The 14,112-nt window shown below is 35.8% G+C and overlaps 1 protein-coding gene across 5 annotated transcripts in view; it reads right to left on the minus strand.

The window, feature by feature from the left end:
* Positions 1-14,112, minus strand: part of RTTN (rotatin) — a 188,611-nt gene that overhangs the window by 52,892 nt on the left and 121,607 nt on the right. For all 5 annotated transcript variants that reach the window (XM_047828310.1, XM_047828308.1, XM_047828307.1 and 2 more), the window contains 2 exons: positions 4,059-4,248; positions 2,515-2,606 (listed from right to left, as the gene is read on the minus strand). In XM_047828310.1, coding sequence (XP_047684266.1) covers positions 2,515-2,606; positions 4,059-4,248 — 282 coding nt within the window. The remainder of the gene's footprint in view (positions 1-2,514; positions 2,607-4,058; positions 4,249-14,112) is intronic.

The raw sequence follows: 14,112 nt of genomic DNA on the forward strand, positions 1-14,112 counted from the left end.
CACAGAACGGATAATGACCCAGCAACAGCACACAAAGCAAAAGACAGTGCTTTCCTTAGAAAGACAAAATGAAAACACCAACCAATAAACAAACTGCATCTCTTGCCGTATCTGGGAAATACACAAAATGATGATAAGAATAACCAGATACACTTATTGGCAAGATTTAAAACCACTGAACTGATATACCTCACCATATTCTTATACTTAAGAAAGTATTAGTTGGTCTGGGTATGACAGCTTAGGTTTAGAGTAACACTGGAAAAATGAATAAACTCTCCAGATTTTTTTTCCTGTTGGAAGAAAGACATACAATATCTCTGGCATGGCAAGAAAAAGATGACAATTAGCAGAATTGGGGTAATGAGACTATTTCTGTGAGTAAAAGCCAATTTGGTGAGTAAAAGTCACCAATACCAAAGCTCTTCTACTTGGAATCCAAAAGAAGAAAAAAAGAGTTGACTGTAAAAATTCCAACAGATAACTGTCTTTTAAGAAACTATACAAAATAAATCTTATATAGAACTATAATGAGAATTCCTTAAAAAAAAAAAAAGAGAGTTCATTGGTATTTTTTTCTAAAAGAATACGTAATGTCTGAACACAAGCAAGTTAAAGACTTTTATGTTAACAGAAGTGCTTCTATTTTAATAATGATTACAATAAATATATTTCCAAAATTTTCTCAGAAAATCTAGTTTCCCAATCTATAAGATTTGTTATGATTAAAGTTTCTAGTATATATTATACAAATATATTTTTATTATTATATATTTTATTTACTACTATACATTATTATTATCTCATAAAATAGAAAAATGCAAAAGTACTTAAATCCTCTTGCATAGGATAAATACAACTTGGTATCTACAAAACAGCTAGGATGACCCAAAATTAATGAGAGCAATTACTATTTACTGAGTACCTACTATAAGCAAAGAACTGAACAATGTACAAATTACAGATAGCCCTTTTAATAAACACAGGAACCAAGGAATCACTTTTAAGCACATACTAATGCTGCCGTTCTGGGAACTAAATAACTAATTAATACAGCTCCTTTTTGCATTTAATTATATTATTTCTCTTGTGGAGACAAAGACATACTATTTCTAGCATGGAAAGGAAAGCATGACATCTAGTGGACCTGGGGTGATTACTCCACTTTTCCAAATAAAGCTTCAGCTCAGCACTAACCACAAACTCTTCTGGGTCCAGGGAAAAGGATGACTCCTAAAACTGTCACAAAAAGTACCAGTGTTGGGAAACCATAGGAGGTGGATCTTAATTATGAGATGAACTTTATTACTGCCTGGTAATTATTTATTATTCTCATATTACTTTTGCTCCTGCAAGCAGGAAAGCCAAGGTCCTGTCTTCTTATTAGGGTTTATGATGCAGTAATTGTTCCAAAAACACTTTATGATTTCGTGTAATGTTTTCCACTTGACAGCAAATGATTTTGTACGCTTGTAAAACAAGTGAAACCTAGTCTCAGTCATATTTAGGAATACTTAGTGTGTCTCAAACTTTTTAGAACAAAGTAACGTATGAATAAAAAGGAGAAAGAAGGCAGGCAGGCATAAATTTCAGGTATTGCAGATAATCAAAACAAGCTTCTACCTGATGCAAGTATTTAGAAATGTGTTTAAAATCTCCAGTACCAGGGTGCCTCGGTGGCTTAATCAGTTAAGTATCCAACTCTCAATTTGGGCTCAAGTCCTGATCTTGCAGTTCATGAGATCAAGCCCTGCATCAGGCTCTGCACTGACAGCACAGAACCTGTTTGGGATTCTCTCTCTCCCTCTCTCTGCCCCTGTCCCACTCGCACACACGTGACCCTCGCCTCAAAATAAACATTTAAAGATAATAATAAAAAAATAAAATAAAATCTCCAGTACCAAACTGGAATCATTTGAATGGGTCCACTTTCTCCAAATTGCTTTGTCCTTAAGCAAAACTGCAGAGTAATCAAGTTTTATGATCATATAGGATCTATTATATTACTACTGATAAACACTTTTAAACTTTCATGCTTCCGGTTCTTTTAAATAAGGTACAAAAAAAGGTTGTAAATTCATCTAAAAGGACATTCAGTGCAGCTATAGAAGTACATCAGTCCCTAACTCTGCACAGACAGCAGTTCAAATAAATCACAGCTATTTTAATCATGACCTTATATTCTGAATACAGTCTTATCCTGTCCATCCACTATGTAAATTCAAACTTCCAGAGGTTCAAAATGAAGCACTAATGCATTCTTGTAGGGCCTGAGTGGCTCAGTCAGTTGAGCGTCTGACTCTTGATTTCGGCTCAAGCCATGATCTCACGGTTCGTGGGACTGAGCCCCACACTGGGCTCTGTACTGACGGCGCGGAGCCTGCTTGGGATTCTCTCCCTCTCCCTCGCCCTCTCTCTCCCCACTCTCCTGCCCTCTCCCCCCACTCACTCTCTCTCTTTAAAAATAAACATTAAAAAAATAGTTTGAAGCACTAATGCATTCTTTCAAAGTACCATTGTTTCCACGGTGGAGAGAGAACTTGGATCTTGATCTTGGCTGGACAACCTAGATGGAGCCCTCCAAAACTTGAATGAATCATCTAAACCTGTGACAACAAGAAAACTGTCAACATGAATACATCTCTCCTCCTTACTGGAGCAATTAACAGAAAGAATACTTGTTGCAGGAAGCCAATCAAGAACCAAGAAAAAAAGTTTGCCTAATTTTTGTTAGTCTTAATTAATTTATATAAAAAACTTGTTTCACAAAAATTTTAATGACCATTAGTGGACTTTGCTTAGCTTAATCTAATACAATTTAGCAAGAGCATCAGCTCCCAAACTTTAATGTGCCTAAGGATCATAAAGAGCTACTATTAAAGCTATTTTCTATTGCCAGAGATTCCATTCCCGCAATTTGGGGTGGGAGCCCTAATTCTGCATTTGTAACAAGCTCAAAAAGACCTCAATGACAATGGTTCCAGGACTAAGCTTTGAGGAACAGTGATCCAGGGAAATCCAAACAATGAAACGTGTCACTTTCCTAATAGGGATATCTATTTAAAATGTTCAAAAACTTCATTAAATATCATTTTCCTCTTAATTCCTGAACTGAGCAGAAAAGCCAACTAGAAATTCAGACTTAAGTATTTGGGGGTAAAGGAACTATTTCTGAAATTCACTCTTAAATAGTTCAGAAAATATATATGTATGCATGTATATAAGTATGTAAATAAATGAATTTTATTTATGTACATATACACATATACATACACTTGGCGTAGGGGAACAAATACAGTAAAATGTTCACATTTGGGAACGCTTGTACTATTCTTGCACCTTGTCTGTAAATGTGAAATTATGTCAAGATTTTTAACAATTACTATTAAAAATTCATTTAAAAATAAATACAACTTATTTTTAAAAATCATTCAATTATTTACTATTATGAGACAAAATTATTTATATGTGCTAAGATCTTAGGAAATCCAAAAGAATCTAAAAATAGAAATAAAAAGGTTTCAATAAGATATTTTGATAAATGAGTACCAAACCAAAAACAAATAGCTTTTCGATGTATTAGCAAAACATGTAAGAAAATTTAGTATGAAAAGGTCTCATACTTGATTGCCTGGGAAGAACCACCTTCCAAAAAGTTTAAAACATCTAACAGAGAAAAAAAAAACCATAAAACTTAACTGAAGGGCATGAAGTAACTTATAAAACATTAATAAGATACCAAAAATGGTTTCCATGAAGAATTTATAACATAGGAAAATGCTTAGGCAATGTCTAGTGAAAGGAGGAAACACAGAAATGTACATAAGATATGAACACAATCATGTAAAATAAACAAAAGCTAGAGAGAGAGAAGACTGGAAGAAAATACACCCTAACATTAACAAATGTAATCTCTGCACAGTGGGACCAGAGGTCAACGTGTACTCTTCATTATTTTTTAAATATTTTCAGTATTATTTTTCAAATATCAAACACATAGATTTTCAACAGTTTTTAAAAAGTTAACTTTTGTAAAAATAAAAATATAATGTACTTACCATTGAAATCACTGCCTTCTGAAGTTCCATCAAGAGCAGAAAATTTCAAATCAAAAGTATACCGTCCCAGGTAACAATGTTTTACCATCTGATTCAAATGTTCATAAAAATGACAGTGATATAAAAGAGCCTGAAGGGCAGGTTTTCCTACGAGCGATACGCCAGAATCCTCATCGTGGACACAGGGGCCCTGTAGGAAAGGGAGAGAAAAGGAGACACTGATTTATAACATAATTTCTTCAGAAAGACCTGCTACATGCCCCACATTCTCCTCAACGAATCATATGGGTCCTTACACTTGCCTCTGTCCTTCCGCACTCAAAACAGCATGACCTAGGGCTAATTATTACATAGTACTCTTAAGTTTTTGCTGCCCAAAAATCCTTTCAAGGCAGAAGGCTGATCTATTCCACCTCCTGAGAGATAAACATTTAGTATAAAACATTTCTCTGAAATGGTAGTTTTAATCAAGTAATTACATACTTGAGCCACAAATACAATAAAAACAGTATTTTTCAACCTACACAGTATAAAATAATTGTGCGAATATCTGAAATAATGTGTCCAATAATTATGTTCCAAATTATTTTTTGCACCTATCGATGTGCCAGATAAAAATGAAAAAGACTCATCGCCACCCATGATAAAACTTGCTTGCCATATTACTTCTCATTGAATTTACCACACCAAGGGAAACACACAGGTACACACACACACACACGCTTTCCATCAGGAGTAGGCTGAGAAGAATGGGCCATTATACAATTTTAATCTCTCTGCACTTTTTTCCAAATAATTTTTTGCTCCACCACTCACTACTTTTCCTGGAATATCCAATGGCAAAAATCAAGCAGTCAGGATTCACTTCAAGTGTGCAAATAATCCTATCACTAGCTCATAAATATTTCCATTTTTGGAAAATGATAATAAAGTTATGATTTTAAAAACAGACCGTAAGAGAAAGAAAAATAAAAAACAGAAAACAGAAATCTAAGTGCCACCAGGAAAGGTATGGTCAAAACATATTCAGTTTATCATTAACTGTGAAATTTGTGTTTGGGTCCCTTTTCTCATGCCTCCTCATCACCAAGGAAAAATGGATGTTAAAACTATCCAGGAAGATCAAATAATTCACAAGTTAAAGGTATAATTACACCAATAAGATCATTTCCATTAACCTTTCTTTTTCAGGATATTATCATTATAATCAAACCTCTTCATTATTAATACCTTTTATAGTCATGAATTTGTTACTGTTGTATTCTAATAAACCTACCTAATACCGTGAGCTTATTCTTTATCAATAGAGCAATGTACATGTTTAATAAGAAATAAGACTACTTAGGAGAGCCCAGGTGGCTCAGTCCATTAAATGTTCAACTCTTGGCTCAGGTCATGATCTCACCGTTGTGAGATCTAGCCCTGCATTGGGCTCCACGCTGAGAGTGGAACCTGCTTAAAATTCTCCTTCTCCCTCTCCCTCTCCCCCACTCTGCTCAGGCTCTCTCAAAAAAACAAAACAAAAAGAAAAGAAAGAAGATTATTTAATGAGCAACTAGCACATGGTGGTCCCTGTGTAACTTGAAATTTTGAGGTCTAGAAGCAGGTAAAACAGAAAAGTGCAAGAACCGGGTCATGTGGCTGTTTATTAGCCATGGTATACATTTCAGGCAATATGGCCTTTTCATACATTATCTTATTTAATTAGCTAGGATGAAATAATTCATCCCAAACCACAAAGCCAATCCTAACATCCACAGCTTCAAACTTTCTCTTTTAAGCAACCTATACCATTTTTAAAGTTTATTTATTTGAGAGAGAGACAGAGACAGATATTGCCCATGCGCACACAAGCGGGGGAGGAGCAGAGAGAGGGAGAGACAGAGAATCTCAAGCAGGTTCCGTGCTACCACGGCAGAGCCCAACACAGGGCTTGATCTCACACATTATGAGATCATGACATGAGCTGAAATCAAGAGTCGGACACCTAACCGACTGAGCCACCCAGGTGCCCACAACTTACAACATTCTTAAATGTACAAAACATGTCAAATACAGAAGAGATTCGCAATAGTTGATTAACATCACAAATTAAAGCTCTCATTATAATAATTCAGAGAAGGAATTAACAACCAAGATGAGAACTATAATTCAGCTAAGTTTACTAGCTTTGCTATAACTACTTAACAAACCTTAATAAATCAATAAAATGAAATTATTAAACAAAGTAGGACAAATGCTATTTTTCTAAATATATTTTCATAATGATGCCCAGAACAATTTTTAAATTTTATTACACAGATTATATAAAATTTCCACTTTTGCAAAAATCATACCTATATGTTGCTTCCTGGATAAGTTATACCACAGTCCAAAATTCATAAAGGTTTAACAAAAATAGGTAAAGGAATATAAACGATATAAATCTCAAAAACAAGCCCTTCAAGAGCTCCTACTAAGTCTGCTGATTCTTTATTCTGTGGAGGCTGATGGTTATACCATCTGCTAGAAGGAAGGGTGTTACAAACCTGCTGTCTTCCTAAAATCCACCTTTTCTTCAGTTACAAGTATTTTCAAAGTGAGAAATCATACGTAAGTGATATAGAACTGTAGTAGTTATTATATAAATATGTATAATTATCATAGTGATAAAGAATCGTGAGCATGACATTTATCCTTCAATTAGTGCACAGATAGTCTCCAACTTACAATGGTTCAACCTACGATTGTTCTACTTCACAAGGGTGCCAAAGCGATGAGTGCTCAATATAAACCATACTTCAAACTTTGAAGTCTGAGCTCTTCCTGGCCTAGCGATATGCACCGCAATCCTCTCATGACTGGGCAGCAACAGGAAGCTGCCGCTCCTGGTCAGCCAGCAGTCACAAGGGTTAAGTGACTGATACGACCATCCTGTACCCACACGACCGTTCTATTTTTCACTCTCAGTACACTATTCAACACCTGATTATCAAATGGGCTTTGAGTTAGATGATTTTTTGCCCAACTGCAGGCTAATGTAAGTGTTCTGAGCACATTTAAGGTAGACTAGGCTAAGCTGTGATGTTTATTAAATGCATTTTCAGCTTCCAATGTTTTTAATTGAACAATGTTTATCAGGACATAACCCCACTGCAAGCCAAGGAAGATCTTTATTTTTAAAATGTGCTTTTTCTTGGGGCCCCTGGGTGGCTCAGTCGGTTGAGCGACAAGTCATAATAAGAGACATAATTTAAAATTCCATCTACTTAACAAGGTTTTAGAACCTGATTTTTTTCTTTGCCTATAAATCAGTGAAAAATTTTCAACCTACCAAGATTGTAGAAGTTAAATTAATTCTGATTTGAATGAAAAAATTAATATCTTAGAAAATAAAGACTAAGAGATAAAAATATAAGAGATATAAAGAGACCTAATATGGGACTCATATGACATGTGGAAAGATAGAATGAAGAAAATAGAAAAGTCATTTTTAAAAGAAATAAACATGAAAAAATATGTCAGAACCAAAATATATAGAACATCTATATCTTCAAATTAAGGAGTTTAATGAGCACTACAGCAAGAGCAATGAAAAAGATATATAACCATAAAATTCTAGGACATCAAAGATAAAGAGGAGATGATAAAAGAAAAACTTGGCCGTAAAGAGGTAAAAGAGCCACATGAGGATCCAACTTCTCATCAGCAGAGGGGAAGTTAGAAGACAGTGAAGCAAAATTCTTATGAGGAATGATTTCAACCTAATATATGGTAACTACCCAAACTATCAAGTGCAATTTAAATGCATTTTCAAATATGCAATAACTCATTAAGTTTATTGCTCATGCACTTGTTTTTAGGTAGGAGTATAATTATTTTGAAGATGATTTCTAGGAAAAATGATCCTAACTGAAGAGAAAGGATGATCAAGAGTTTAGAAAAACATGAAATATGATTTAGACTCACAATTCAAAAAAAAAAAATTAAAGATAAAAACTCCAAGGGGGGAAAAAAATCACCCGAATCACTTTTTTAAATTATACACACACTCAAACCTATATATATGCATATATATGAATATCAGAAAATGTTTCCTCTGAGCATCAGAAGAGTCATGGCACCCCAGTAAATGGCTCTGTAGTAAATTACTAGTTTACAATTGTTAGAATCAACTCCTAGATAAATGAAGGCTGCAGAAGAGAATGTAAACATAATCAAGATTCGCAGAGTCAAAGTAGAACTAAAGCTGACAAAGATCGGCTTACGGAACATCTTACCCACAACTTCCTCACCTTCTAAATGGAAGGAGAGAGACATGATCCATAGGTCACAAGACCAGAAACGGCAGTGGAGAAACTAAGAACAGTAATAAACTAAATTGGCAGGACACTGTTTAAATGAGCTAAATCCTGTGTATCAACACAGTAAAGGAACAAACATTATTGCAAACTACTATTTAGACATATGAAGGTATTAAAATCAGTAGGAGGTAAAGCTGTCTCTGTGAATGAAAAGAGGCAGTAAAGTTCATTACAAGCTCTATTAGGTGCTTTAACTGTATGTATTTATTACTTTAAAATTTTTTTCTAAAACTTCAAACAATTCATTCAAAATATTTTCAAGTCCTCAAAGACGACCAAATGATCTCAAATACATACATATTACACCATTATTTTTTAAATTTGATTTATTTTAACTAATCATTAAGCCTGAAACCCCTTTCTCCACATGCCAAAGCTTCCTAGTGGCAATGGCATGTTAGCAACAGAGCTGTACTCAGGGTACTAAAGCCAAGCCCAGCATATGCACAGAAGATGGTCTGACTCAGGCTTTCCACAGATGACTAATGGTACAAGGGCCAGAACAATGAAGCTTTTAATGCACACACAAGGCTCTGCTCCACAGATCCATCAGTAATTGATGGGGCTGGCTTCTGGCACAGTGGGGAAATCAGCATGGTCTAACTGCTCTGTCTCAGGATGTCTATATCCTTACCAGACTTGCCCTCAGGTGAGTGCTGGGGCTGCCAGATCACCTGCAAAACTGCCAGGAACAGCTGAGAAGGACAGTATGCAAAAAAAGAAAACTCTTCAAATCACCAGGTACCATTATAAGTAAGTTTGCAAAGAGAAAAGCAAATTAATTATGTCATAGAACATTCCAATTAGTTTGAAAACATTGTTCTCAAGGATGCAATAAGCTAGAATATTAATTTAAAAACAAGTATTTTAGTCCTAGTGTCACAGTACTAATATACCCATTTAGCTATGATTCAAAAGGAACCAGAAGCAAACTGAAAATTACATTTAAGAAGAGCAGAGAACAAGGACACCTGGCTGGCTCAGTCTGTGGAGCATGCAACTCTTATTAATATGGGAGTTGTGGGTTCAAGCCCCAAACTGGGTATAGAGATTACTTAAAATAAAATCTTTAAGGAAAAAAAAAAAAAAAGAATAGAGAATATTTTCAAGATGACAAATCATTTTGATATGTAACAATTAAAGAAAACTGCTATAATGTAATTCAGAAATTGGAAAAAATGACCATAATTACATACAAAATCCTTAACTACAGATAAAGTATGAATATAAATAAAATGATACTGCTTCTCTGACATCAAGTATTTATTGTTTTGCAAAATCAATACTTTATGATGATTCCTGACGAACACATTAAGAGATGAAAAATACACACTGATAATTAACACATCAAATATGAAAATGATAAAAACTGTAACTATTAATGAGTCGACTATCTCTCTAGAACACACACACAAACACATGCGCAGACCGTTTCCTGCTATGTTCACTGTAAGCACACGGAAGTAACGACTCCTTCCTCCTGCCCAGGAACAGTGAACAGACGTAGAACCCTGATCTCATTTCTAAATACCATTCTCCATTAAAAGAAATCAGGGCTCTCTGATCAAACGTCTGATTCCAGGCTGGGGCCGGGAAATTCTGGAACATCTTGCTATACCAGAAAGGAAGGAAGTGCTCAAAGACTGATGAAAACACATTAAAAGGACAAAAGATTCTTCATGAAGGGTCTCCTCCTAGTCAAATCTGGAACAATTTGACTATCTAAATAAATAACGACAGAAACAGATTATAACTCATAAAACAATCTAAGAATCTTTGAGTCCATACTGGTGTAAATAAATAAATAAATGGGGCAGAAAAGAAAGCTCTTTCTTACATTAAAATATAATAAATGACAGAATCAGACAAAAAGAAAGAATGACATAATTAGAAAGTCATCATTTGGCAACCATTCTATAATAATTGCTTTAGACAAGAATCATAAATCAAGTTAAAACTAGTAGAAGAAAAGTTGATGAGAAATAGGTATTGACACAATCTCAGCATATCTCCCTTCAAAAAAAATTAAAAAAAAAAAAATGTAACTCCACATGAAGGAAACAAGTAGACTCTACCTTGACCAAACAAGCAAAGTCAGTATCACCAGTAATGGGGCAAAGAGTTTATCTTGTCTCCTGAGACAACGCACTAACAAGAACACGTCACTTCTGTGGCTTTTCTGTCAAAAAATGTATAACCTGTATCTAATCCTGAGGACAAATAAACCGAATTAAAGAATATTATAAAAATTAAATAGCCTAAAACTCTTCAAAAATGCTAAGGTCATAGGGGCTCCTGGGTGGCGCAGTCGGTTAGGCGTCCGACTTCAGCCAGGTCACGATCTCGCGGTCCGGGAGTTCGAGCCCCGCGTCAGGCTCTGGGCTGATGGCTCAGAGCCTGGAGCCTGTTTCCGATTCTGTGTCTCCCTCTCTCTCTGCCCCTCCCCCGTTCATGCTCTGTCTCTCTCTGTCCCAAAAATAAATAAACGTTGAAAAAAAAAAAAAATTAAAAAAAAAATGCTAAGGTCATAAATGTTAAAGATTTAGGAACGATTTTAGCTAAAAGAAACTAAGTAGACATGACAACTATATGCAACACGTATTCCCAAACCAGGTCCTAGATCCTGACTGGGGTGTTGTAAAGGACAACAGTGGGACAACTGGAAAAATTTGAATAATTATCTAATTTTGATAATTATTATGATTTTATAAGAGAATGTCTTCATTTTTAGGAAATTCACACTTAAGTGTTTAGGAGGAAAAGAAGCATTATGCCTGCACCTCTTAACAGTTCAGAAAAAAAATACCAGCAGGTAGAATTAAGGCAAATCTGGTATAATTAGAACATACAGGGAATCTGGGTACAAGGTACCGTTTCTGCAACTTTTATATAAGGTTATTTTTGTTTCCAAATAAAGTTAAAAAACTAAAACATATGTGGACAGCTCAAAGTCCTATCCCTAATATGGAAAGGAACCAAATCACAAACAAGTGTACTTGCACCACAAACTGACAACTCACTGTATGTAAGTGTATGAACTTACCTTACATTCAAAAGTGTCATACCATTTTCAAGTAGAAAGAACAACTTTAATATTACAAAATTTATGCATATGCTACCATGATCCTACATAAAATATTCTAGCAATGTTCCCTGGATATGTGTTTGTCTTCTCCCACATGCCATAAGCCCCAGAGAATTAAATCTGATCACCTGTGAATCTCCAAAATTTAGGTACTCAACAAATGTTTACAGAAATGAACGCAAACAAACCTCATAGATAATCCCTATCTAACCAATAAATTTGTTATAAGCAACTCCAAAGTTCCATTCAGGTTGTTAGTGTTGCAGGGATATGGATTTGTGACAATGGTCCTCAAACTAAACCTAGAAACACAATTTTCCACAAGCAAGAGTACTAACACCAAGTCAGACTGCAGAGTTTACAAGACATCGGAGAACAGGGAGCATGACAGTTTAGGGCCTCGTGCACAGTGATTTGTGTTTCCTCTGCCCGAGAAGGCTGTAGCCTTGAAGAAGGAAAGACAAATACTTATAAGCATCACTCTTAAAAACCAGTGCCTTGAATAGAAAAGATCTGTGATACAGCACGACTGACATACCAGAACCTGGGTTCTCACTGCAGCAGGAGCCCGGGTTTCAGGCCCTAACGGAGGTGCTGAGGGAAGCAGCAGAAAGACTCAGACTCTTTATCTCCCCTACTCCCGGTGACCGCCCACATCCACTACATTTCTACACCCATGCAAAAAAGTAAGTGGGGAGGCAGGCTACAAAACTTAAGACCTGATTTTTAACTTTACTTGGCAATATCATCATGCACTAGCAAAGGCTGACAAAGAGCTATCATGTCTATGGCAGGGGCTGAGAGAAACATTTTAAAAATACATTAAAAATAAGGTCACATGCATTCTACATAGAAATAAGGCAAGAAATTAGGCATGGTAGTAAAGGAAATATATGAAAAAGAACCTAAATTATTGACATAGGTATTAAATGCTAGTGTCTTTCTGATTAAAAGAAGGTTAAAATGTATTATACAGAGGTGCCTGGGTGGCTCAGTATGTTAAGCATCCGACTTCAGCTCCGGTCATGATCTCATGGCTCACTAAGTTTGAGCCACATGTCAACTTCCATGCTGACAGCTCAAGAGCCTGGAGCGTGCTTCAGATTCTGTGTCTCCCTCTCTCTCTGCCCCTCCCCCGGTCAGACACTGTCTCTCTCTCTCTCTCTCTCTCAAAAACAAATAAACGTTAAAAAAAATTTATAAAAAAATAATAAATAAAATAAATTGGATTATACAGGTTACTAAATGTATTTTTAATATTTTTTAAAATTAAAATGTTTTAAGTGACTTATGCTTCCTCTTGTTCCAGAAAACATTTAAAGCCTATTACAGGGAAAGATAGATTATAACATGATAGTGAAAGTATAGCAGGGTTGAAAGAAAGAAAAACAAAGGTATGAAAATAACAGAACTGGAGGCGCCTGGGTGGCTCAGTTGGTTAAGCATCCAACTTCAGCTCAGGTCACGATCACACGTGACCTGCATCAGGTTCTGTGTTGACAGCTTGCTCAGAGCCTGGAACCTGCTCCGGATTCTGTCTCCCTTTCTCTCTGCTCCTGCCCCGCTCACACTCTGTCAGTCTCATAAATAAATAAACATTAAATTTTTTTTTAATTTAAAAAAATTAACATTAAAATTAAAAAACAAAAAAAGAAAAAAAAGAAAATAACATAACCAAGAATAAAGTAAAAAAAAATGTATGTACCAGATAAGCCACATTTGATAGGAAGGCTCTAAGCTTTCTAGTACAAAACAATAAAAGAAAAACCAACCAGTTACATAATTTATATATGCGAATCATCACTACTCTGAAGTACAACAATCCCAGACAGTGACATGAAATGGGAATTTATTCTGGGGGTGCAGGGAAAGAATTTGGAAATGGGTAGAAATCACAAAAAGAACACTGTAGAATGCCCAGTGGAACAACAGTACAGAGGACATCAGATCAGACTTGAGGCATCAAAACAAAGTGCAAAGCAGTAAAAGTAATTCTCTTTGTAAAACATAATTAATCAAATATCTATCTCAACCAAAATACAGTATTTACAAAGCTTCTAGATACTGGTGCTACTTCCTGCTCTATCCCCAAAATACTGTGAAATGCATATTAAGATAAGCAAATGAAACAGTTTTTGGAATAAGATCATTATTCATCATTCTACCAAAGACAGTTTTAATTTCAGAATACTAGATATGTAGCACTTTCTTTCCGGATGTAATAAACTGGCAAAGGTCAAACCTCTTGGAGATTATAAAATTCCATTGAAGTATCTGAAAACTATTTTTCTCCCTTCTTGGAACAGCTGTTTTCACGGTGGAATTTAAAGTACCGCTAGGGGCGCCTGGATGGCTCTGTTGGTTACACATCCAACTTCAGCTCAGGTCACGATCTCTCTGTTGGAGTTCGAGACCCGCATCAGGCTCTGTGCTGACCGCTCAGAGCCTGGAGCCTGGTTCAGATTCTATGTCCCCCCCTCTCTCTGTCCCTCCCCCGCTCACACTCTGTCTCTCTCTCAAAAATAAATAAACATTAGGGGCGCCTGGGTGGCTCAGTCGGTTAAGCGTCCGACTTGGGCTCAGGTCACGATCTCGTGGTATGTGAGTTCGAGCCCCGCGTCGGGCT

Source organism: Prionailurus viverrinus, chromosome D3 (genome assembly GCF_022837055.1).
Source record: "Prionailurus viverrinus isolate Anna chromosome D3, UM_Priviv_1.0, whole genome shotgun sequence".
Classification (NCBI taxonomy): Eukaryota; Metazoa; Chordata; class Mammalia; order Carnivora; family Felidae; genus Prionailurus; species Prionailurus viverrinus.